Source organism: Schistocerca americana, chromosome 2 (assembly GCF_021461395.2).
Source record: "Schistocerca americana isolate TAMUIC-IGC-003095 chromosome 2, iqSchAmer2.1, whole genome shotgun sequence".
NCBI classification, from domain to species: domain Eukaryota; kingdom Metazoa; phylum Arthropoda; class Insecta; order Orthoptera; family Acrididae; genus Schistocerca; species Schistocerca americana.
The window spans coordinates 177,140,421-177,168,111 of NC_060120.1; the positions used below are offsets into that span (position 1 = coordinate 177,140,421).

The following is a 27,691-nucleotide window of genomic DNA, read 5'->3' on the forward strand; positions in this document are numbered from 1 at the left end:
TCATTGCCACTGAAATTTTATTGCCTTGTTGCCAACTTGATATTCTGTTCTGATCTCTAACTAATCACGGATAGCAAATGGACCCGGGAACTAGGTAAGAAGGGCTCGTGAACCTAGCTGCTACTCTGCACCAGAGATCACTTCTGGTCGCACGTATAATTTGTGGGGCCCTTCCTCGTAACATAGACAAATATTTCAGCTCCTTCATCGATTTGTTTACAGAGGCTGTGGCACAGATATTTTAATTTAAATGCTCCTTTCACTGAAACCCAAAAATTTATACGTAAATTTATATTTAATTGTTGGCCTATAATATCCAACACAACTACGCTGAATGAAGGTAACATTCATCCACTCAAGTTGTAATAATTATTAAGGTGGTTTCAGTGTATATTGCATACTGCAGCATCAATATGGGCAAGAAAAGTTATGAGTACCCTCAGCTGCTATAATACATAATACGAATTAGTGCACAATAGCCTAACAGCATAAAAAACACTCGATATTACCAACACGACAGCGAAAGACAACAAGCGAACGTAAGAGAATGGCCACAGAGTTACCCAGCAACGAACTCACACGATGTACTACTGTTTGTGACAGGTCTACGGTAGTCGAGGAAGTAACTGTGCAAAGATCAAATGCTCATCATAATACTAATTTGAGCTTATACCAGCAATTTCAGAGATCCGCTCACATATACAGAGTAACAATTGTTGAACTATATGAAAAAAACGTTCATTAGTTACAAACTACTTTATTCAACATGTAAACGTCAGTACAGATATTCGTATTTAGGCTATGACATATTCGATATGCCTGCCATCCTTGGCGATGATGTGGCGCAGACGAATAGCGAAATTCTGCATGACACGCTGAAGTGTCGGAGCATCGATGCTGTCAATAACCTCCTGAGTGGCTGTTTTCAGCTCAGCAATGGTTTCTGGGTTATTGCTATACACCTTGTCTTTAATTTAGCCCCACAAAAAGAAGTCGCATGTGTTCAGATCCGGAGAATATGGCGGACAGTCGAGGCCCACGCCAGTGGCCTCTGGGCACGCCAGAGCCAGAATGCGGTCCCCAAAGTGCTCCTCCAGGACATCAAACACTCTCCTGTTTCGATGGTGTTGAACTCCGACTTGCATGAACCACATCTTGTCGAAATCAGGGTCACTTTGGATAATGGGGCTGAAATCATCTTGCAAAACCTTCACGTACCGTTCGGTAGTCACCGTGCCACCAACGAATATCGCATCTATTATTCCGTGAATGGATATTGCACACCACACAGTCACCCGTGAAGAGACTTCTCGATCGCGAAATGCGGATTCTCAATCGCCCAAATGCGCCAATTTTGCTTATTGGCGAACCCATTCAAATGAATGTGGGGTTCGTCTCTAAACCAAATCATATGCACATACTAATTCCCATCATGCCCCGCGGCCAACCGAGCAGCTTGAACGCCCGAACGCAAACTGTTTAGAAGTTATGACGATTTTATTTCATATAGTTCAATAATTGTTACCCTGTAGGTTACTTACTCGTATGTATAAATGAACGATAAAAACACCAATAAAAATGACAAAGAGCTGGTAAATGGAGCTGTTAAGAAATGAAAATGAATGCGGCCGTATAATTAAAGAAACAGCTACTAATTATCGTTATGAGTTATGGCACTACAATTTTGTCGTTTTAAACATTTCTGTTTTGTCCTTGCAAAATGTAAACTACAGCTAATACTCAGTTGTGTAAAAATCTTCATGATTATAAAATGTTCTCCATTTACTTTTCACTCATAACGACCCATCTTATCGTTTCATAAAAATCCAAGCACCCTCTACACCCTAACCTAAGCAAAACGACGAGCACCATAATGCACTATCACAATAGAAATACAAATAGAAAACTACAGGTTTCTATGAGTGGCCAACGCATTAGTCACAAGGATATGTCTACATACTTGGCAGTGAAATTAAATGGCACTTTAATGTATAGCTCACATTTAGAAGATACAAGACAGAAACTCTAAGCTCCGCAATGCTATCCTGTCGAAATTGACTGGAACGATGTAGTGTTGTGGGGCGAGCACATTGAGGGCATCAGTGTGGCTGCATATTGTTCGTCAGTCTGGGTGAGAAGTCGACATGTACCTAAAGTGGACATCTAACTGAAGGAGACAGTGCGGGTAACCTCTGGGATCTCGGGCCCACACTGTGTGTCTTGCCCCGTGTTCCAGCAAATATTCGAGTAGAGCCCCCCGAAAAGAGGCAATCGCGGTTAGCTACGGGAGCATACAGAAAAATGCTAGCCAACTCAGAACTCCGTCTACACCAAGACGTGGCACCTATAAACAGACTTAAATCTAAGTCACTTATGTGGAAAAAGAGTGAAGAATTACAAGGCTTCGACTTAGACGGAATTGAAACAGTTATGAACTACATATAAGTGGACTTGTGAACTGAAATTTGGTTGGTGACCCCAACAATGAGATAGTAGGATTCCACCTCCCGAGGAAATAGTGGACAACTTTGAATCGTGTCAGAACGAGTGTTGGTAGATGTAAGCAATATAGGTGGGGAAATGGGGCTTATCTGGCAGTCCTTAATGCGATTGTAATAAAATCCAACCAGTGAACTAATTGCTTGTGTGAGGCCTGCATGGTTATGAGGGTGATATGAAGCATTACGCAGACTGACTCACCCATAGGGTAGCTAAAGAATATTTGTAATATAGTACAGAATTACAAGAACACTTGCAAAGAAAATTCTAACTCAGCACAGAGCTATAAGAACACTGCAGTTAATACATTGCGCCAAGCATTTAACGTGACGATTGTCTTTGTAAATACTGAAATAGTAAATAAATAAATAAAATCAACATTAAGATAACTCGATACCGTCTTCTACATTCTTCATCTTCTCATTTCTTTGGACTTGCTACATCCAACATCTTCGGTAAGATAACTGTCTCACAAATCCTGATCTTTGTAAACATGTTCAATGTTTCCTCAATGTTTCTCCACACCGTACCAATTTAACTGTTTATGGTTGCCATAGCAGATGTTGCAGGGAGCCGGTCGTGAGCCACGACGTGACTGTCCGTTAATGTCAGACTTTCCCGAAATCAGGATACACTCTACTATTCATATACTTCCGCAACGGAAGTACAGAAAAATGGCCCCCGTACATAAATAATAGCTGACGGCCATTGCAAAATCACTAAGAGTGGCAGAGGTCACCTAGCTGCATAAATAATAACAAAAGGAAGTCCAGTCACTGCACTATTTAATTTACAATCATGTGTATACACAAGGGAAAATCGCACCTCGAGAACACTTTCTAACAAAACTATCATTACACATCTGAAAGCAATGAACTATGTAATTCATACTTTACACACATATGAGTGGGACACAAGGGATAAGGATGACGGAATGAAAAACGTTACCTCCGGGGATCACGCTGGAATCGACCTACACCGGTGACAGAAATAATCGAATTACCCATGCCAGAAGCAGGAGTACTAACCATACATGTAAGATCCGATAACATGCACCTGGAGCAAGGTGTGGAGCCACAGCATTCACTACAGTAAAGATCGACTCTTGAACCGCGAAAAGGAATGAAATAAACGAGTAAGAAAATCATGAAAAACGGTACTAACAAGGGCACGCCAAAATGCTAGGATCATGGATTTACTTCAGTCTTCGTACACCTTTAGTAGGCCATTAAAACAACATAATGTGCATAGTAAGGTGCACTACTCCGGCAATTCCGAGAAAAAATCGCAAGAGAGGGTTAACGCATCTATTGTGTCTGTGCGAAGATGCCGGCGGTAAAACGTTATTGTAGTCAGGTGGTTGGCGTTCATCTATATTTTTTTCATCGCTGGTCACATTATTTAATTTATATGACATTTGAGAGGTAATATAATGATAAAACAACCCAAGTGCATTTTGATGAAGTTGTAGTGAATTTCATACGTTATTTGACTATTTACTATTTGTAATTAAATTTTCAAGGACGAAGGACAGGCTTGGAAAGTCCAAGTCAAACCTCGATAAATAAAGATGCGAATGACGTTATTCACAATCAGTAATATACAGTAGTAAGTCACAATGTGCCAGACCATAAGAGAAATGTATAATTACTCGTCGGATGTGCTCTCGACATCACAGGTTGCAGCATGGTATTTCTCATACAGATACGGAAAACATACGAGGGCGAGTCAAATGAAAACCTTAAATATTTTTAAATATTATTTATTGTGCAGAAGTGGTACAAAGCTGTATCACTTTTAAACATAATCTCCCCCCGCTCGATGAAAGTTCTCCAGCGCTTACAAAGTGCATAAATTCCTTTAGAAAAAAATTCTTTTTGTAGTCCGCCCAACCACTCACGCACCGCGTGGCGTGCCTCTTCATCAGAACGGAACTTCTTTCCTCCCATTGCGTCTTTGAGTGGTCCAGACATATGGAAATCATTTGGGGCAAGGTCTGGTGAGTATGGTGGGTGAGGAAGACACTCAGAACGCAGGTCTGTGATTGTTGCAACTGTTGTACGGGCAGTGTGGGGCCTTGCTCTGTCATGTTGCAGAAGGACACCTGCTGACATCAATCCACGTCGCTTTGATTTGATTGTAGGCGGCAGATGATTTTTTTAGGAGATCTGTGTATGATGCACTGATGACAGTGGTCCCTCTAGGCATGTAATGCTCCAAAATGACGCCTTTTTCGGCCCAAAAGAGAGTCAGGATAACCTTCCCTGCTGACAGTTTCGTTCGAAACTTCTTTGGTTTTGGTGATGAGGAATGGCTCCATTTCTTGCTCGCTCTCTTCGTTTCCGGTTGGTGGAAGTGAATGCAGGTTTCGTCCCCAGTAACGATTCTTGCAAAGAAGCCACCACTTTCTCGTTCAAAGCGCCGAAGAAGTTCTTCACCAGCATCAACACGTAGTTCTCTCATTTCAGGAGTCAGCTGCCGTGGCTCCCATCTTGCAGACACTTTCTGAAACTGGAGCACATCACGCACAATGTGGGGTGCTGACCCATGACTAATCTGTAAACATGCTGAAACGTCATTCAGTGTGACTCGGCGGTTTTCCTTCACTATGGCTTCAACTGCTGCAATGTTTGACCTGGATGAGGAGCATCTTCCACTGAAGTCACACCATTTGCGAACTTCCTACTCAATTCGTAGACTTGCTGCTGTGACAAACATGCATCACCGTACTGAACCTTCATTCATCGATGAATTTCAATAGGTTTCACACCTTTACTACGCAAAAACCGAATAACAGAACGCTTTTCTTCCCTGGTGCAAGTCGCAAGTGGGACGGCCATCTTTACACTGATACTGCGACGGTATGTGTGCATCTGCACTATGTTACCACCTACAGGCCATTCTGTACGCTGTTTGTAGCACGCTTACCAACTTACAGGATAACGGCGTGAAATTTCCATTTGTTATTACAAATTTAAGGTTTTCATTTGACTCATCCTCGTAAATTTAAACTTCATGCAGATATACGGAGTTTCTTCATTATAATACCTCTCAAAATGTCATATAAATTATATAAAACGACCAGTGATGAAAAAATAGGGCAATAATTACAGCCGCATAATGGACGCGTAAAACTTCTCTTCCGACTTTCTCGGAAGTGCCAGAGGAGTGCACCTTACTGCTCGCACATTACGTTATTTTAATGGCCTACAAAAGGTGTTCAAAGTTTGAAGTGGTCACAATGGCGTGGCCTTCTCTTGCAAGTGAAATCAGACATTACCACGACGATCCTAAAAAAATCAACCGATGCCTGATCGACTCCATCCTAGAAACACAGAAGCGAAGCAGCATTTACCCACCTAAAACGGCACCGTGTCCAGCAAACAAGTCTCTACAGACAACAGGGTCACACCCAGAGATCCAAGCACAAGTCCCGATCGAAGTCTGGACCCCTACTCTCCTTCAGCGTCCGCGAAAGGGTGCAGAGTCGACAGGAATATTTCCCTGAAGAGCTCTTAAAAGAGTGAATAGAAAAATTCTCCTAGCGTTCCCTTGGCACAAGCAGAGCGCGTCAGAACTATTGCGGCCAGTCAAAACCCACTGCTCGTTCTCATCCTATCAACGAGAGCAAATTTTCATTTCGAACCCCGCACTCTCTGCCCGAGAAAACTGCAATTGGCCAATCAAGCCCTGCGACCAGTGGTCGTCCTACCCTTTAGAATTCCTCTTCTCTAGTGAAAATTCGAATTAGTTGGGCAATTTAAACACAAAACAACGCCCATTAACCGTTTGAAATATGAAACGGCTTTGCGTGGCGCCAAGTTGTCGCCTTCCTTCGCATGGGAGCTCCCGTCAGACATGTATCGTTAAGGTAAGACGTCATACAATCGGCCCTAAATGCGTGGGTGGAGATATCTCTGTTCAAAGTCGCTTTTGTCCAGAAAATTTCACGCGTGGCCGACAAAAGCAAGACTCTGCGCCGACGCTGCCCTCTGGCACTCCAGCCCCCCCCCCCCCCCCTATCAAAGAGAATTCGAAAGTAATCAACGGAGAATTGACAGACAAACCCTACCATCGCTAAATGGCGTAAGTTTTATCACACTAGTGAAATCAGTACTGTATTTACCTGTTAGATCGCAACGATTTCTGAAATAACTGGGTATTGTTGTTCTTCATCGAATTAATGGCGGAATTAATCTTAAATGGAGGCCGAAATTTATCTACATGAAACGAATCAGCCGCAGAGTTGTCAGACGCGTCTCATTGTTCTCCTAAACTTCCTTCGTTTTTTTGGAAGTCTTCTTTTGGCACCTTGGCATATGGTTAAATAATATTGCTTTTACCGAGCGAGGTGGCGCAGTGGTTAGACACTGGACTCGCATTCGGGAGGACGACGGTTCAATCCCGCGTCCGGCCATCCTGATTTCGGTTTTCCGTGATTTCCCTAAATCGTTCCAGGCAAATGCCAGGATGGTTCCTTTGAAAGGGCACGGCCGACTTCCTTCCCCGTCCTTCCCTAATCCGATGAGACCGATGACCTCGCTGTCTGGTCTCCTTCCCCAAACCAACCAACCAACCAATATTGCTTTTCTTCGACATGAGATGAACGGTGTTGCAGCGATCTTCCTGGGCGGCGCAGGTGGGTTCGGAGTGACGGCAGGTGCCCACCGGCTGTGGACTCACCGCGCCTACAAAGCCACGTGGCCTGCCAGGGTCATCCTTATGGTCTGCTACTGCATCGCCGGACAGGTGAGTGAACTTCCTGTAACAGCACGCGCTGCGTTTTAACATGCAGCAGCAGTATAGCAAAAAGACAGACAATCTGTAATACCACCGATAAGCCCTATGCTCATCCCATATGCACTATGCGATCAAAAGTATCCGGACACCTGGCCGAAAATGACTTACAAGTTCGTGGCGCCCTCCATCGGTAATGTTGGAATTCAATATGGTGTTGGCCCACCCTTAGCCTTGATGACAGCTTCCATTCTCGCAGGCATACATTCAATCAGGCGCTGGAAGGTTTCTTGGGGAATGGCAGACCATTCTTCACGGCGTGCTGCACTGAGGAGAGGTGTCAATGTCAGTCGGTCAAGCCTGGCACGAAGTCGGCGTTCCAAAACATCCCAAAGGTGTTCTATAGGATTCAGGTCAGAACTCTGTGCAGGTCAGTCCATTACAGGGATATTCTTGTCATGTAACCACTCCGCCACAGGCCGTGCATTATGAACAGGTGCTCGATCGTGTTGAAAGATGCAGTCGCCATCTCCGAATTGCTCTTCAACAGTGGGAAGCAAGAAGGTGGTTAAAAAATCAATGCAGGCCTGTGCTGTGATAGTGCCACGCAAAACAACAAGGGGTGCAAGCTCCATCCATGAAAAACATAACCACACCATAACAACAACGCCTCCGAATTTTACTGTTGGCACTAAACACGCTGGCAGATGATGTTCACCGGGTATTCGCCATACCCAGACCCTGCCATCGGATCGCCACATTGTGTACCGTGATTCGTCATTCCACACAACGTTTTTCCTCTGTTCAGTCGTCCTGTGTTTACGCTTCTTACACCAAGCGAGGCGTCGTTTGGCATTTACCGGCGTGATGTGTGGCTTGTGAGCAGCCGCTCGACCATGAAATACCAGTTTCCTCCCGCCCAACTGTCATAGTACTTGCAGTAGATCCTGATGCAGTTTGGAATTCCTGTGTGATGGCATGGATAAAATCGAAATGCCGTGTGGCTAGGGCCTATCGTAGGGTAGACCGTTTGCTTGGTGCAAATCTTTCGAGTTGACGCCACTTCGGCGACATGCGTGTCGATGGGGATGAAATGAGGTGATGATAAGGACAACACAACACCCAGCCCCTGAACGGAGAAAATCTCCGACCCAGCCGGGAATCGAACCCGGGCCGTTAGGTATGACATTCCGTCGCGCTGACCACTGAGCTACCAGGGGCGGACATGGTCTGGATAGATGTCTGCCTATTACACATTACGATCCTCTTCAACTGTCGGCGGTCTCTCAGTCAACAAACGAGGTCGGCCTGTACGCTTTTGTGCTGTACGTGTCCCTTCACGTTTCCACTTCACTATCACATCGGAAACAGTGGACCTAGGGATGATTAGGAGTGTGGAAATCTCGCATACAGGCGTACGACACAAGTGACACCAATTCACCCGACCACGTTCGAAGTCCGTGAGTTCCGCGGAGCGCCCCATTCTCCTCACTCACGATGTCTAATGATTACTGAGGTCGCTGATATTTAGTACCTGGCAGTTGGTGGCAGCACAGTGCACCTAATATGAAATAGGGGTGTCCAGAAACTTTTGATCACATAGTGTACATATGCAAAGCAACGTATTTTCCTGGAGAAGATCTACAATCAGAATTTAGGACTGTGAAAATATTATACAATGATGCGACAAAAGTCATGGGATATCTCCTAACATCGTGTAGAACCTCCTTTATCCCGACTTGGTGCAGCAGTTCGACGTGGAATATACTCCACAAGTCGTTGGAAGTCCCATCCAAAACTATTGAGCCACGTTGCCTCTATAACCGTCCATAATTGCGAAAATGTTAGCGGTGGAGGTTTTTGTGCACGAACTGACTTCTCGATTATTTCCCATAGCACTGACGGTGTGCAAATCATTCGCTCAAATTGTCCAGAATATTCTTCAAAACAATCGCGAGAAACTGTGACCCGGTGACAATTCCATTGTTGTTTGGTGACATCAAATCTATAAATGCTGCAAATGGTCTCCAAGCAACCGAACGTAACCGTTTCCAGCCAATGAACGGTTCAGTTGGACCAGAGCAGGCAGTCCATTCAAGATAAAAACCGCCCCCACCATTATGGAGCTACCACCAGCTTTCACAGTGCCTTGTTGACAACTTGGTTACACGGCTTCGGGGGATCCGCGCCATACTCGAACCCTACCACCGGCTCTTACCAACTCTAATAGGAACTCATCTGACCAGAACACGGTTTTCCAACCAATATGGTCACGAGCCCAGTACGGGTGCTGCAGGCGATGTCGTGCTGTTAGCAAAGGCACTTTCGTCGCTCCTCTGCTGCCATATCCCATTAACGCCAAATTTCACCGCACTGCCTTAACAGATACGTTCGTCGTACGTCCCACACTGAACCCTGCTGTTGTTTCACGAAGTGTTGCTTGTCCGTTAGCAATGAGAACTCTTAAGTAGACACTGCTGCTCTCAGTCCTCAAGTGAAGGATACAGTTCCGCACTGTCGCCTGATAAACAAAGTAAGAGCCTACGGAATATCAGACCAGCTGTGTGGCTGGATTGAAGAGTTTTTAGCAAACAGAACACAGCATGTTGTTCTCAATGGAGAGACGTCTACAGACGTTAAAGTAACCTCTGGCGTGCCACAGGGGAGTGTTATGGGACCATTGCTTTTCACAATATATATAAATGACCTAGTAGATAGTGTCGGAAGTTCCATGCGGCTTTTCGCGGATGATGCTGTAGTATACAGAGAAGTTGCAGCATTAGAAAATTGTAGCGAAATGCAGGAAGATCTGCAGCGGATAGGCACTTGGTGCAGGGAGTGACAACTGACCCTTAACATAGACAAATGTAATGTATTGCGAATACATAGAAAGAAGGATCCTTTATTGTATGATTATATGATAGCGGAACAAACACTGGTAGCAGTTACTTCTGTAAAATATCTGGGAGTATGCATGCGGAACGATTTGAAGTGGAATGATCATACAAAATTAATTGTTGGTAAGGCGGGTACCAGGTTGAGATTCATTGGGAGAGAGCTTAGAAAATGTAGTCCATCAACAAAGGGGTGGCTTACAAAACACTCGTTCGACCTATGCTTGAGTATTGCTCATCAGTGTGGGATCCGTACCAGATCGGTTTGACGGAGGAGATAGAGAAGATCCAAAGAAGAGCGGCGCGTTTCGTCACAGGGTTATTTGGTAACCGTGATAGCGTTACGGAGATGTTTAATAAACTCAAGTGGCAGACTCTGCAAGAGAGGCGCTCTGCATCGCGGTGTAGCTTGCTCGCCAGGTTTCGAGAGGGTGCGTTTCTGGATGAGGTATCGAATATATTGCTTCCCCCTACTTATACCTCCCGAGGAGATCACGAATGTAAAATTAGAGAGATTAGAGCGCGCACGGAGGCTTTCAGACAGTCGTTCTTCCCGCGAACCATACGCGACTGGAACAGGAAAGGGAGGTAATGACAGTGGCACGTAAAGTGCCCTCCGCCACACACCGTTGGGTGGCTTGCGGAGTATAAATGTAGATGTAGATGTAGAAGGCCGGCGGCTTTTGAGTTGCCCGTGGTCAGATCAAAATGCCTGAAATGTGGTTCAAATGGTTCAAGTGCCTCTGAGCACTATGGGACTTAACTTCTGAGGTCATCAGTCCCCTACAACTTAGAACTACTTAAACTTAACTAACTTAAGAACACCACACATATCCATACCCGAGGCAGGATTCGAACCTGCGACTGTAGCAGCCGCACAGTTCCGGACTGAAGCGCCTAGAACCGATCGGCCACAACGGCCGGCGCAAGATTTTCCATTCCTTCATTGTACACTGGGCATAGCGTACACAAGATATAAAAGGGCAGTGAATTGGGAGGACTGTAACGTGCACTCAGGTGACTCATGTGAAAACGTGTCCGCCGTGATTATGGCCGCTCGACGGAATTAACAGACATTGAACGCGGAATGGTAGTTGGAGCCTGACGCATGGGACATTCCATTCGGTTAGGGAATTCAATATTCCGATATCCACAGTGTCAAGTGTGTACCAGGAATACTACATTTTAGGCGCCGGCCGCTGTGGTTCAAATAGTTCAAATGGGTCTGTGCACTATGGGACTTAACTTCTGAGGTCATCAGTCCCCTAGAACTTAGAACTACTTAAAGCTAACTAACCTAAGGACATCACACACATCCATGCCCGAGGCAGGATTCGAACCTGCGACCGTAGCAGCCGCACGGTTCCGGGCTGAAGCGCCTAGAACCGCGCGGCCACACCGGCCGGCCAGACGGTCATGGAAGATGACTGTGACAACAGCTGCAAAATTCATTGCAGAACTAAATTTTACACTCGCAAACCATGTCAGCACCAAAACACCTAGAAGAGAGCTCCATAAACAGGGAGTTGCAGGGCTAGCTGGAATTTCAGAACCAGTCACCAGTGATGGAAATGCCCGTAATAGGAAAACGTGGCGCCAAAGCCATGAAACCTGTACTGTGGAGCTACGGAAGAATGTAATTTGGTCGATGAGTCTTGTTGCACAATATTTCCAACTTCTGGCCGATATTCGAGCCAAGAGTGAAACATCGTGGGGATTCGGTGATGATTTGGGCAGTCATATCGTGGTATTGCATGGGATCAGTGGTTACTCTGCGAGGTCGCATTACTGCTAAGGATAATGAGGCCATTTTGGTCGATCAGGTCCATCTCATGGTACAGTGTCTGTTTCCCACTGGTGATGCTGTGTTCCAAGACGACAAGGCCCTTGTCCGCACAGTTTGCATGGCCCAGGCCCGCTGGAAGCTCGCCCAAATTCCGGGCCTCTTTTGGCGTGCAAAAAGCATTTTAATTTTTACGTTTGCCCAGGCCCCGTAATATGGCCGTCGTGGTTCAGTGGATAGCGCGCCCTGGAGGTCCCAGGTTCAGTACCGAACAGTGGTGGTGTTTTTCCTCCTTCGAGTCTCTCCAGGACAGCCACAGTTCCACACAGCCTGACAATAAACGAGCACTCGGGTTCTTTTCCCGAGGGTAAATGCCCAGGGCTCGCCACCTCCTCGCCTTCCCCCCCCCCCCCCCCCCCCCCCACAGTCAGCCCTCAGTGACGTGGCGAGGAAAGGCCGCAAGCTGTTTGCAGTCTCAGGCCAATAGCCCAGTCACGAACATCCACCACAGACTTTACCTTACCTTTTTTTTTTTTTCAGTCATCAGTGTTCGTGGCCCGCCACGAATTCCTCTCCCATGCGAACCTCTTCATCTCAGAGCACTTTTTGCTCCCTACAGCTCTCTCTAGTACCATGGAAGTCATTCCCTGACGACTTACCGCATGTCCTATCATCCTGTCCCTTCTCAAATGGTTCAAATGGCTCTAAGCACTGTGAGACTTAACATCTGAGGTCGTAAGTCCCCTAGAACTTAGAACTACTTAAACCTAACTAACCTAAGGACATCACACACATCCATGCCCGAGGGAGGATTCGAACCTGCGACCGTAGTAGTCGCGCGGTTCCGGACTGAAGCGCTTAGAACCGCTCGGCCACAAGGCCGGCTGTCCCTTTTCCTTTCACCTTATCAGTCCACCTAATTTTCAACATTCGTGTATAGCACCACATCTCAAATGCTTCGATTCTCTTCTGTTCCGGTTTTCCCACAGTCCTTACTTTATAGACTGCAATGTTCAAGCGTTCGGCTGCTGAAGCAAGTAATTGCTTAACACTACTTAATTCTGTCATCTAACAACTCCGTGTATTTTTCCTTAGAAGGTCACTTGCTGTTTCCTCAGTGCAAAGTGTGTGTTCCTATCTGTACAACTGTGTCAACAGAATTTTTTCTAGCTGCCAAAATTTTGTATTTACGACTTACACGTGATCATTCAAAAATCCTAGGGCGGAGTTATCGGTCTGAAGGACCTCAAACTTGACATATACCTCTCATTTGAACTGCCCTATACAATGATGTTAACAATTCTGACGACTGACTAGCACTGATTGATGGTAATGGGGTTCTGCATGTTTCGCAGGAGAGCTTCTGTAAAGTTTGGAAGGTAGGAGACGAGGTACTGGCAGAAGTAAAGCTGTGAGTACCGGACGTGAGTCGTGCTTCGGTAGCTCAGTTGGTAGAGCACTTGCCCGCGAAAGGCAACGGTCCCGAGTTCGAGTCTCGGTCGGGCACACAGTTTTAATCTGCCAGGAAGTTTCATATCAGCGCACACTCCGCTGCAGAGTGAAAATCTCATTCTGGAAACATCCCCCAGGCTGTGGCTAAGCCATGTCTCCGCAATATCCTTTCTTTCAGGAGTGCTAGTTCTGCATGTTTCGCAGGAGAGCTTCTGTAAAGTTTGGAAGGTAGGAGACGAGGTACTGGCAGAAGTAAAGCTGTGAGTACCGGACGTGAGTCGTGCTTCGGTAGCTCAGTTGGTAGAGCACTTGCCCGCGAAAGGCAAAGGTCCCGAGTTCGAGTCTCGGTCGGGCACACAGTTTTAATCTGCCAGGAAGTTTCACACAATAATGTGATCCAAAGCGAAAGAAAATACGAACAATTGAAAAACTACTGCTCCGATCTCAACATGGCACTAACCCTATGAATGTAATGTACAACTTAACACTCATACAACGAGGCCTGCTGAAAGGTAAGGCCTCTGAACTTTTTGTGTGAAAACTCTTAAAGCTTTTAAATAAAATAAACGTTTTTGACATCCTACAGCTTTATTCTTCATGTCTACAATTATTTCTCAACATAGTCATCCTGGCGACGGACGCATTCTCTCAGCGAGAGACCAATTTGTTGATACCGTCACTGTAGAATGTTTGATTTTGTTGACGGAGCCTCTTACCTCATTTCTGCTTGCATCGCTTTTTCACTATTAACGTGAAATTCTCGAAGGTACTGTTCTTTAAGGCCTGGAAAGAAATGGAAATGGGGTGGAGCGAAGTCGGGACTGTATGAAGGATGATCGATAACAGTGAACCCAAGGCGCCGGATTGTTGCAAATGTTGCAAAGCTCCTGTGCGGTCTGCCATTCTCATGATGAAGGAGAGCGTACTTCGTGTGTGGACGAACTCTTCGAATTCCAAACTCGGTTACAGCACACTGTTCCTCACGCACCGACATAGTTACATTACATACCACTGTTACACAATACAATTCGGAGCCCTCTAGCGGAAGAGGGCTGCAAGTACGTAGACATGAAGAATAAGAAATAGAATGTTAATAACATATGTTTTATTCAGAAAGCCTTAAGAATTTGCACATATAAATTCGGAGGCGTTATTTTATAGCACACCCTCGTAAATTTGGTGTTCGTAGCTTTAATGCGGAGCCGATCCCATTTTCAAACAATTTTGATAAAACACTGATGACTCCCTAACTGCTGCTCACAAGAGCATGAAACTCCGGCTCCTGGGGTGTTAACACGTTCTGAACACAGTCCCCTAATCAAAATGGTAGGTCATCTGAGAACGCAATAATCGCAAAATATTTTAATAAAAGCAGTCTCGCTGCTCAGCTGTGCCGGCTGAAAACTCCACACTAATTGCTAAACAGACCTCGCATCCCCATAATACCTTCTTAATTTCCTACATTTTCGCCCTCGCACCACCTTCCTAACTCTCTACCTTTTTCGCCTATACCACCTTATCAATTAATCTGTATTTAATAATTGATAAATTGTGAAGGGCGTTCAAAAGAAAAAGTACGAAACAACACTGTGGGTATACGGTAATTGAAGTCTTTATTCAAGTGTAATCACCAGAGGCCTGAGCACAACTAACACACTGTTTCACGAGCCGAAGGATTCCCTGTTCCCAGAATTTCTGTGGCTGTGACAGGAGCTAGTCCTCCAGCGCGTCCTTCCCTTCGTCGTCCGAATTGAGGCGCTTTTGCTTCCACTTGAGCTTGGCCATTACACTCTGCGTGACCTCGGAGACGTGTGAACGCGCGTCATCGTGGAGCAGAGTCACCTCTTCTGTGAACAGCCCAGGCCGTTAGCTCTTGATCGACTTTCGTAGTCTTTGGCGCGTCTTCAGTGGAGGTCCCTATTGATTGTTTTCCCGAGCTCGAGAAATTCGGCGAGTATGGGGCGTCGGACGTCGAGAAAGGCTCTGAGCATCGTTCTGCCTGCTGAGGGCACATCTTTGAATTTTTTAGGTGGAGGTGACGGCGCAACTTTGGCGTCCCTTGAAGTCTCACTAAGTTATCCCACAGTAGCATATGCAAATTTCAACCGGTTTGGTTGTTGCGACGTTTCGTTCCTTCTCATTTGAACACTCCTACGAGGGGCGTTCGAAAAGTCTGTGCAAATTCCGAGAGGTGACACCACCGGCGCCTATCGAGGTCATGTTTAGTTAGTAGCATCTTTGGAAAGAACGCACACCAAGTTTCAGCCATATTGGTCTATTTCTGTGTGTTTGGCATTCGTGTGAATCAAGGAAGTCGAGTGATTGTCAAAAAATGGACGAAAAAGAATTTCGTGTGGTGATTAGACATTACTTTATGAAAGGCAAAACGCCTCAGGAGACTAAAGAGAAGCTTGATAAACATTACGGTGACTCTGCACCTTCGATTAGAACAGTTTATAAGTGGTTTCAAAATTTTCGGAGTGGCCATATGGGCACAAGTGATGCTGAACGTTCTGGACGCCCTGTGGAGGTTACGGCTCCAGAAATCATTGATAAAATCCATGATATGGTGATGGATGACAGGAGAGTTAAGGTGCGTGAGATTGCTAGTGCTGTGGGCATCTCGAGTGAACAGGTACATAATATTTTGCATACACATTTGGACATGAGAAAGCTATCCGCAAGATGGGTTCCGCGAATTGCTGACGCTTGACCAGAAACAGAATCGTGTGAAGTGTTGCAAGGATGGTTTGCAGCTGTTCAGGAAGAATCCGCAGGACTTTAAGCGTCGTTTCGTCACTGTGGATGAAACATGGATACATTACTACACTCCTGAAACCAAACAACAATCTAAACAATGGGTTACCAAGGGAGGATCTGCACAAAAAAAGGAGAAGACCATTTCTTCGGCCGGAAAGGTTATGGAGACTGTCTTTTGGGATTCACAAGGGATAATCCTCATCGACAGTCTGGAAGAGAGTAAAACTATTATAGGTGAATATTATTCACCGTTATTGGGCAGTTTGAAGGCCGAGCTGCAAGAAAAATGCCGGCGATTGGACCGCAGAAAAGTCATTTTCCATCACGACATACCTCAGCAGTTGTGGTCGCAAAATTAAGGGATAAAGGATTCTAACTCGTCTCACATCCCCCCTATTCTCCAGACTTGGTTCCTTCGGACTACTATTTGTTCCCCAATTTGAAGAAATGGCTGGCGGGACAAAGATTTTATTCAAACGAGGAAGTGATTGTAGCAACTAATAGCTATTTTGCAGACTTAGACAATTCCTATTATTTGGAAGGGATCAACAAATTAGAGCAACGTTGAACGAAGTGTATAAGTCTAAAAGGAGAATATGTCGAAAAATAAAAAAGGTTTACCCCAAACACGTAAGTAGTTTTTATTTTTGCGTGGACTTTTCAAACGCCCTTCGTACATTATCAGAGTCATCTGCTCGTAGGCATGTTTTACTATTTAAACCCTGGATTTTGACACTCCGTCTTACCATTACACACTAAAGCGCCAAAGAAACTGTTATAGGCATGCGCATTCAAATACAGAGATACATTAACAGGGAGAATACGGTGCTGTGGTCGGCAACGCTTATATAAGTCAGTAAGTGTCTGGCGCAGTTGTTGGATCGGTTAGTGCTGCTATAATGGCAGGTTATCAAGATTTAAGTGAGTTTGAACATGATGTTATAGTATAGTCGGCACACGAGCATGGGACACAGCATCGCCAAGGTAGCGATGAAGTGGGGATTTTCCCGTATGACCAATAGACGAGTGTACCGCGAATATCAGAGGAATCCGGTAAAATGTAAATCTCCGACATGGCTACAGCCGCAAAAAAAATTCCTGCAAGAATGGGACCAACGACGACTGAAGAGAATGGTTCAATGTGACAGAAGTGCAATCCTTCCGGAAATTGTTGCAGATTTCAATGCTGTACCATCAACAAGGGTCAGCGTGCGAACCATTCAACGAAATCGTCGATGTGGGTTTCTGGAGCCGAAGGCGCACTCGTGTACCATTGATGACTGCACAACACAAAGTTTTACGCCTCGCCTGGGCCATTCAACACCGACATTGGATTCTTGATGACTGGAAACATGTTGCCTGTTCGGACGAGTCTCGTTTCAGATTGTATCGAGTGAATGGACATGTAAGGGTATGGAGACAACCTCATGATTCCATGGACCCTGCATGTCAGCAGGGAACTGTTCAAGCAGGTCGAGGCTCTGTAATGGTGTGGGTTTTGTGCAATTGGAGTGATGCGGGAACCCTGATGCGTCTAGATACGACTCTGACAGCTGACACGTACGTAAGCATCCTGTCTGATCACCTGCGTCCATTCATGTCCATTGTGCATTCCGATGCACTTGGACAATTCCAGCAGGACAATGCAACTGCCCACACGTCCAGAGTGAATCCAGGAGCACTCTTCTGAGTTTAAAAACTTCCGCTGGCCACCAGTTTCCCTAGACATGAACGTTATTGAGCGTATCTGGGATGCCTTGCAAAGTGCTGTTCAAAGGAGATCTCCATCCCCTCGTATGGACAGCCATGCAAGATTCATGGTGTCAGTTCCCTCCAGCACTACTTTAGACATTAATTGAGTCCATGCCACGTCGTGTTGCGGCATTTCTGCGTGCTCGCTGGGTTCCTACATGTTATTAAGCAGGTGTACCAGCTTCTTTGGCTCTTCAGTTTTGCTCCACTTTGAAACCTTAAGGCGTTTCCCGCTCTCTGCCACAAATACAATTTTCTTTCATGATAGCCAAGACAGACACAAAGCCGCACCATTGTTAGCAACATCATATTCAAAAAAAAAAACAAAAAAAAAATGGCTCTGAGCACTATGGGACTTAACATCTGAGGTCATCAGTCCCCTAGAACTTAGAACTAGTTAAACCTAACTAACCTAAGGACATCACACACATCCATGCCCGAGGCAGGATTCGAACCTGCGACCGTAGCGGTCGCGCAGTTCCAGACTGTAGCGCCTAGAACCGTTCGGCCACTCCGGCCGGCATCATATTCAAGTAGCATATGTTTGTTTAGCAATAGTACTTGCCATTAAAATTGCTACACCACGAAGATGACGTGCTACACACGCGAAATTTAACCGACAGGAAGAAGACGCTGTGGTATGCAAACGATTAGCTTTTCAGAGCATTCACACAAGGTTGGCGCCGATGGCGACACCTACAACGTGCTGACATGAGGAAAGTTTCCAGCCGATTTGTCATACACAAACAGCAGTTGACCGGCGTTGCCCAATGAAACGTCGTTGTGATGCCTCGTGCAAGGAGGAAAAACGTGTACCATCACGTTTCCGACTTCGATAAAGGTCGGATTGTAGCCTATCGCGATTGCGGTTGATCGTATCGCGACATTGCTGCTCGCGTTGGTCGAGATCCAATGACTGTTAGCAGAGTATGGAATCGGTTGGTTCAGGAGGGTAATACGGAACGCCGTGCTGGATCCCAACGGCCTCGTATCACTAGCAGTCGAGATGACAGGCATCTTATCCGCATGGCTGTAACGGATCGTGCAGCCACGTCTCGATCCCTGAGTCAACAGAAGGGTACGTTTGTAAGACAACAACCATCTGCACGAACAGTTGCAGCAGCATGGACTATCAGCTCGGAGACCATGGCTGCGGTTACCCTTGACGCTGCATCACAGACAGGAGCGCCTGCGATGGTATACTCAACGGCGAACCTGGGTGCACGTCATTTTTTCGGATGAATCCAGGTTCTGTTTACAGCATCATGATGGTCGCACCCGTGTTTGGCGACATCGCGGTGAACGCACATTGGAAGCGTGTTTTCGTCATCGCCATACTGGCTTATCACCCGGCGTGATGGTATGGGGTGCCATTGGTTACACGCCTCGGTCACCTCTTGTTCGCACTGACGGCACTTTAAACAATGGACGTTACATTTCAGATGTGTTACGACCCGTGGCTCTACCATTCATTCGATCCCTGCGAAACCCTACATTTCAGCAGGATAATGCACGACCGCATGTTGCAGGTCCTGTACGGGCCTTTCTGGATACAGAAAATGTTCGACTGCTGCCCTGGCCAGCACATTCTCCAGATCTCCCACCAATTGAAAACGTCTGGTCAATGGTGGCCGAGCAACTGGCTCGTCACAATACGCCAGTCACTGCTCTTGATGAACTGTGGTATCGTGTTGAAGCTGCATGGGCAGCTGTACCTGTACACGCCATCCAAGCTCTGTTTGACTGAATGGCCAGGCGTATCAAGGCCGTTATTACGGCCAGAGGTGGTTGTTCTGGGTACTGATTTCTCAGGATCTATGCACCCAAATTGCGTGAAAATGTAATCACTTGTCAGTTCTAGTATAATATATTTGTCCAAGAATACCCGTTTATCATCTGCATTTCTTCTTGGTGTAGCAATTTTAATGGCCAGTAGTGTTGCAATATGTGTTAGTCTATAATTGTACTGACGCCTTGCGCTGCTGGCAGAACCCGCTGTACGACTGGGTGCGCGACCACCGGGTGCACCACAAGTTCAGCGAGACGGACGCGGACCCGCACAACGCCCGCCGCGGCTTCTTCTTCGCGCACGTGGGCTGGCTCATGATGCGCAAGCACCCGGAGGTCGTCCGCCGCGGCAAGCAGATCGACATGAGCGACATCCTCGCCGACCCGGTCGTCCGCTTCCACCAGAAGTGAGTCCGCCGCAGCTCTCTTGTCAACAATACGAGCCTCACACTCAAAGTCATAAGCAACAGATCACAACCAATAACATTTGTGACATCTTGGGTTGTCGGGTGTTCTGCTCCTCGAGTGGACCTGGTCCAGTATTTATGCCTATGGCCTTCCCCCTCCACCAACGGCTGCAGGTCCACTCGAGGAGCAGTCTCAGGTCGCACCTGATGAAGGTTACGAGCTACGTGACCGAAATATCGTGCAAGTACGACGCTGATATCCGGCAGAACACCCGACAACCCAAGATGTCATTAGATCGCCGGGAAAGCCTGAAGAGTTACAATAACATTTGTATTTTAGACAAACCACCTACTCGTATTAATCTATAGATTTCACCGTCACCTTTCAATGTTGTCTCCAACTCTCCCACCGTTTTGTAAGTCTGAAAATTCCCATGTGGCAGAAGTTCGCGTCAGCTGCCCAACAGAAATGATAAATGAAATTCGTTTGATTGTCAAACGGGCAATGTGTGGCGACTTCAACGAGTAAAGTAGCAGAACATTATAGAAAAACATCTTCCACCCCAAAAAAAATTCTGGTCACTGTAAAAGCTGTCAGTGACACCAAAGTTAGTGTTCAGCAGACACTCGTGATAACACAGGAACTGAAACTGAAAATAGAAAGGCAAAAGGAAAAATGCTGAGTCCCATCTTTAAATATCCCTTTACAAAGGTAATTCCAGGTGTGCTATCTCAGTTTAATCCTTGCACCACTGAAAAGATGACTGGTAAGTAAACTGAGAAACAAATGAAATCACTAATATTGAAGAGAGCTCGACGAACCAGTGGAATCCTACGTTGGCTGACTGTAGGATTGTACAAAATGACTTAGACAAAATTTCTAATTGCTGAGAAGAATGGCAACTTGCTCTAAATGTAAAAAAATGTAAGTTAATGCGGATGAGTAGGAAAAACTGTCCTCTAACGTTCGAATAAGCATTCGTCGAGTGAGGTTTGACGCAGTCAATTTGATTATGTATCTAGGTGTAATGTTGCAAAGTGGTATGAAATGGAATGAGCATTTCAGGTTGGCATTAGGGAAGATGAACGCTCGTCTTAGTTTTATTGGGAGAATTTTAGGAAAGTGTGGCGCATCAGCGAATAGAACGTTGGTGCAACCCATTCTCGAGTACTGTTCGAGTATTTGGGATCCCCACATCGGGTTACAGAAAGACACTGAAGCATTTTAGAACTGGTAGGTTCAATAAGCACTCAAGAATTACGGAGATGCTTCTCGAACTCAAATCGGAATTCCTGGAGGGAATACGATGTTTCTTCCAGAAAGTACTATTGCGCAAATTTAGAGAACCAGCATTTGACACTGACTGCAGAACGATTCTGCTGATGCCAACGTACATTTCGCGTTAAATACCATGAAGATAAGATGCGAGAAATTAGGGCTCATATGGAAGCTTTTAGACAGTTGTTTTTCCATCGCTCTATTTGAGAACAGAACAGGAGAGGAAATGAGTAGTATAGATACAAGGTACCTTCTTCCATGCACCGTAAGGTGGTTTGCGGAGTATGCATGTAGATGTAGATGTAGATCTTCATAAGATTCTAAATAGAATCATACACACTGATCAGCCAGAACATTGTGATCACCAGCCTACTATCGACATAAGCCCATCCAGGCGACAGCAGTGTCACCTGGCGAGGAATGATTTCTAGACAGATACATGCACGGTCCATGAAGTATCAGTGAGCATACTGTCCATGTGTAGAATGGAGAAGTCAAGTATCTATCTGACTTGTGAGGGCCCAGAGGCTCAGCACGAGCACTTTGTAAACTGCAGAACTTGGGAGTTCAAGGGGTACTGTGAGTGTCTTCAATGTGTGGTAGAACCAAGGTGAAGTCACATCTAGACATCATGGAGTTGGGTGTCCACCTCTCGTTACAGATGTCAGACGTTGTAGGTGGGGCAGGCATGTAAAACAGGACAGGCGATGAACTGTGGTGGAACTAACGTCGACTGAACACTCCTAACAATGGGTCTCCACAGCCGACGACCCACAGAGGTGCGTATGTTAACACCACGACATAGACAATCGCAACTGAAATGAGCAAGTGACCATTGGCACTGGACGTTAGCATAGTGCAAGACCGTTGCATGGTCTGAAGAATCCTGATACCTTCTTCATAATGCTGACAGGAGGGTGTGAATCCCTTATCTTCCAGGGAAACAGCTCCTTGGCACCTATACTGTGGAAAAGGTGACAAGCTAGCAGCAGCTCCATTATGCTCTAGGGAACATTCACGTGGGCATCTGTGGTCCAGTGGAATTCGTGCAAGACACCACGATAGCCAAGGAGTATCGTACACTGGTTGCAGACCTCATACAACCCTTCAGGGTGATCACGGTTTTCGATAGTAGTGCCATTTTTCAACAAGATAATGCACGTGTTGCAAGGCCAGGAGTGTGATGGAGTGGTTTCAGGAAAACAGTGGCAAGTTCCAATTGATGTGCTGGCCCCCCAAATCACCAGATCTAACACATTTGGGATGTGGTTGAATGTGGCATCATAGCTCGTTGCCCCCCTCTCCAGAATTTATGAAAATTAGCTTATGTGTATGTGCAGATGTGGTGCCAACTCCCTCCAGTGACCAACCAAGGCCTCATTGCTTTCATGCCATGATGTGTTGCTGCTGTTATCCATGCTCAAGGTGGACATACCAGCTATTAGGTAAATGGTCGTAATGTTCTGGCTGATCAGTGTACCTTAGATTCCTTGAAAGAAACACTGTAGCCAGCAGCTGGAGGAGATCACAGGTTACACCAGTCTACTAGAAGAGTAGCAGAAGAGCTTCACAAAAACTACTATCCATTTCCTTTCAATTCTGTCTGTTATACAGTCACAGTACATATTCTGAGCTCAAATACAATAAGGTCCCCTCCTCTATGTCTACCAACACATATTCCGTAAACATTGGTCATGTGGAACCCAACTCTCACTTTTCTCACTCAACATCCTGAAAGTCTCCCAGGCTTCCAGAAAGCATTTGACTCAGTATTACATTAGTGCTCACTAACGAAATCATGTTCATATGGGATATCAAATGAAATTTGTGACTAGATTGAGGTTTTCTTGGCAGGGAAGGTGCAGCATGTTATCTTGTGTGGGAAATCAGCAACACAAGTAGAAGTAACTTCAGACGCATCCTAGGGAAGTGTACTGGAACCGTGCTGCATGTTAACATATTAAACACCTGGAAGATAACATTAATAGTAACTTCAGATATACTGCAGTTCTTTGTACTGTTTGAGAAAAGCTATACAAGTATTCAGTCAGATCTTGAAAGATTTATTTAGGCTGCACAGAGACTGGCAATTTATTTAATTGTTCAGAACTGTAAAATATGGCACTTCACAAAACACATAATCATAGTTTTCTATTACCATAAAGTCAATGTGCCACAAGTGGAACCAGTTCATTCTAATATCTGATTGTAACAATTTTTGCAGGTATAAAATACAATGATCCCTTAGGTTCATTCATATGTACGACAGGTTACAGATTTATATTCATTGACATGCTATTGGGAAAATGCAAGCAGCCTACAAAGGAGAACAATTACAAAGCAGTTGTAGGTCCCATCAAAGACTATTGCTCAAGTGTGTGTGATACATCCAAATAGGACTGTCAGGGGATATAATATGTACACAAAGAAGGGCAACACATATAGTCACAGGTTTGTTTGACCCACGGGAATGTGTCACAACACTGCCAAAAACCTGAACTGGCAGGTGCTCGAAGATAGACTCCAGTTATTCTGCAAAAACCAACTTAAAACGTTTCAAAATTCATCACTAACTGAGCAATCCAGGAAATTACAACACATCCAACATGTTACTCCCTTGCGATCCCAAAAAAAGGATTACGCTAATTATATTTACATCTATACTCGGTGAACCACTGTGAAATGCGTGGCAGAGGATGCATCCCATTGTACCAGTTATTAGAGCTTTTACCTATTCCATTTAAGTTTGGAGCTCAGGAAGAATCATTGTTTAAAGGCCTCTGTGCTTTCTAAAGTTAATGTAATCTTGTCCTCACAACCTCTATGGAAACAATACATAGGGGTTGAAGTATATTCCTAGATCCATCATTTAAAACCAGTTCTTGAAATTTTGTTAGTGCACTTTCTCGGGAGTTTTCATCTATCTTCAAGAGTCTGTCAGTTCAGTTCTTTCAACTTTTCAATGGCACTCTCCTGAGGGTTAAACAAAATTGTGACTATTTTTGTTGCCCTTCTCTGTATACATTCAGTATTCCCTGGTAGTCCTATTTGGTATGGGTCCCACACATTTGAGCAATCCCAGGATGGGTCACACCAGTGGTTTTTAAGCTATCCCCTCTGTAACCTGATCGCATTTCACCAGTGGTCTACCAATAAATTGAAGTCTACCACCTGCTTTCCATATGACTAAGCCTACATGCTCGTTCCATTTCATATCCCTACAGAGCATTACACTCAGATATATGTGTGAGTTGCTTTCTTTTTAAATCCACAATTTTACCATTCTTTGCACCACTTTCAAATCTTATCAAGGTGTGGTTGAATATTTATGCAGCTTCTTTCAGACAATACTTCATTACAGATAAATGCATCATCTACAGACAATCTGAGGTTACTGTCAACATTATCTGCAAGGCCATTAATATAGAATATGAATGGCTCCAACATATTTCCCTGTAATACTCTATAAGTTACTTCTACGTTTGCCAATGACTCTCCACCCAAGATAACTTGCTGCATCCTCTCTACCAAGAAATCCTCAGTCCAGTCACAAATTTCACCTGATTGTACTTTTGATGATATGCTTTGGTGTGGCACTAAGTCAAATGCTTTACAGAAATTGAAAAATACTGCACCTGCCTAACTACCACAGCTTTCAGTATGTCATGCATGAAAAGTGTGTATTGGGTTTCACATGATCGATGTTTTCCAAATCCATGGTGGTTGGCATGAAAGAGGCCATCCTTTTTGAAATAGCTCATTACCTTTGAGCTTAGAATATGTTCTAAGATTCTGCAACAAGTGGACGTCAAGGATATTGCACAGTAATTTTGTGGATCCTTCTGCTACCCTACCTGTAGACGTATGTGACCTGCAGTTTCTTTGTACTACTCTACTTTTTTTTGTTCAAGGGATCTACAGTAGGGACTAACATAGTGGCAAATTCATTACAGATTCTGATAGGGATTCCACCGATTACTAGGGCCTTCTTCAATTCTAGCTATTTCAATTGATTTTCAACACCACTGATACTAATATCTGTACCGCTTTTCAATAATACGAGAATTAGATTGGAGCAATACCCCCAGATTTTCATTTGTAAAGGAACATTTGAAACCTGAGTTCAGCTTTTCTGCTTTTGCTTTGCTACCTTCAATTTCAGTCTCTGAGTGTCTGAACACCAACTTTTATAGCGCTTTACACAGGAACAGAATTTCTTTGGATTTTGGGAGAGATCCTTTGATAATATTCTGCTACAGTGGTCAATGAAGGCACCACATATTGCCTTCTTGAGAGCCAAATGTGTCTCATTTAGCATCTTCATGCTTTGTATCACACATATTATACAGTACTCTCTGTTTCTTTGGAAGTTTTTTTACAGTAACTGTAAACCATGTAGCATCCATCCCACCATAAACTATGTGTATACCTATCAACTGAATGGTCATCTATTCTTATAAGTCTGAGCCACAGTTCTTTTACATGCTGCTTTACAGATCTGAATGTTTAGAGTTCCTTACGGAGATACATCAGTACTGATTTTTATTTAGCATGCTGTCAAAAGCCATGCTGAGGTGGTTACACTGGTTCCCATCAGATCATCGAAGTTAAGAGATTTGTTTAAGTGCTTCAACAGTTCTGCAGTATTCCCCTCCCAGTCAGTTTTATTATCCAGCTGTAAGACCAAGAATTTAAAGATGTATACTTCTTCTATCTGCTGGTTGTAATATTTTAGGCATATAATGACAGGAAACCTTTTAAAAGTTCTGTATTGCATATAGTATGTTTTTTTAAGGTTTCATGGCAGAGAATTGGCTAGAAACCATTTATTTATGCCCATGAAAATTTCGTTAGCCAACTTTTCTAAGGCTTTATTTGATTTACTATTTATTGCAATGTTTGTATCATCTGCAAACAAAACAAACTTGGCATCTGGCAATGTTACTGATAAAAGTTCAGTGACATACACAAGACAAAGTAAGGGCCCTAAGATGGAATTTTGGGAACACCACATGTTATTGGTTCCCAGTTGTATGATGCTTGATGCCTTGATATGTGCCTCTTTCCTATTGACACCCTCTGTTTTCTGTCAGACATATAGGATTTGAACCATTTTGCAGTATTCCTGCTACACTGCAATATTCTAATTTACATAAAAGGGTATTGTGATTTACACATTGAGATGCCTTTAACAGGTCACAAAATACACCAGTAACTTGTAATTTATTATCTAATGAATTAAGTACATTCTCATTCTCATTTGATGTGTAGTTAGTCTTCTCAATATTGGAACCCTTTAAAAATCTTAACTGTGACTTGGACAATATTTTATTTATGGTCAAATGGTAAAGAGGATGACTGTATATTATCTTTTCCAAAATTTTTGAGAGTGCAGGCAAAAGTGAAATTGGATGGAAGTTAGTGGTATTTCATTATCTTCTTTCTTATGTGAAGTTCAGTGCTTAACTTCAGCATGTTTCAACCATTCAAGAAATGTCCCACTGATAAGATTGGCTACACAAATAACTTAAAATGTCACTAAACTCAGAGGCACACTGTTTAATCAACTTTGTTGATATATTGAATTTTTGGACTCTAAGGATTTTATTGTGAACATTAGTTCCACTGGTATTGTGAGGGTCATACTCGTATTACTGTAGTAATTTGTAGGATTGGTCTGAGATATTACATAGCAGCATGTACTGAACCTAAGAACCCTATCTTTTCAGCAACAGTTATGATGTGCTCACTGAAAAGTTCTGCAACACTGCACACTTGTGTTACTTATGTATTGTTGACTCTTAATGCTATGTGCTCCTCTACATCTCTGGTTCTACCAGACTCATTCTTCACTATATCCCATACTGTCTTTATTTTATTATCTGATGTGACTGTCCTTTTCTGACAATGTATGTGATTTGATGTGCTTATTATTGTCTTCAATATTCCACAGTATGTTTTGTATTGATCTATAGCTTTTACATCAGAGCTGTTTCTGACTGATAGATATAGGCTCCTTATTGACTTGCAGGATACCTTTATTCCTTGACTAGTCCATGGCTGTTTTATAGACTTTGGTCTAACCTAACAGAAGGAGTTAGGGTCTATGTTACAACCAGGGGAGGTATGATCCATTACAACATTCAATGTACAATAAATGTCTGGGGAAGACCATCTTCCAGCACAACATGTGGACACACACAGATATTGCTCACGCTGTCGTGGAGAACTTATCCTTGTAATCCTGACTTGATACCCAGTGATTAACTGCTGAAGCATTCACAACAAAGTGCCAGAGTTGGAAGTGCTCCCAAAAAGAGGTGGCACTGACAGAAAGCCA

General features: G+C 44.4%; 1 protein-coding gene across 1 annotated transcript in view; it reads left to right on the plus strand.

Annotated features, from left to right (window-relative positions):
* The window catches only part of LOC124595565 (acyl-CoA Delta-9 desaturase-like), an 88,285-nt gene that overhangs the window by 45,833 nt on the left and 14,761 nt on the right, over positions 1-27,691 (plus strand). Inside the window, exons 3-4 of the mRNA XM_047134350.1 lie at positions 7,118-7,248; positions 19,867-20,072. Coding sequence (XP_046990306.1) covers positions 7,118-7,248; positions 19,867-20,072 — 337 coding nt within the window. The remainder of the gene's footprint in view (positions 1-7,117; positions 7,249-19,866; positions 20,073-27,691) is intronic.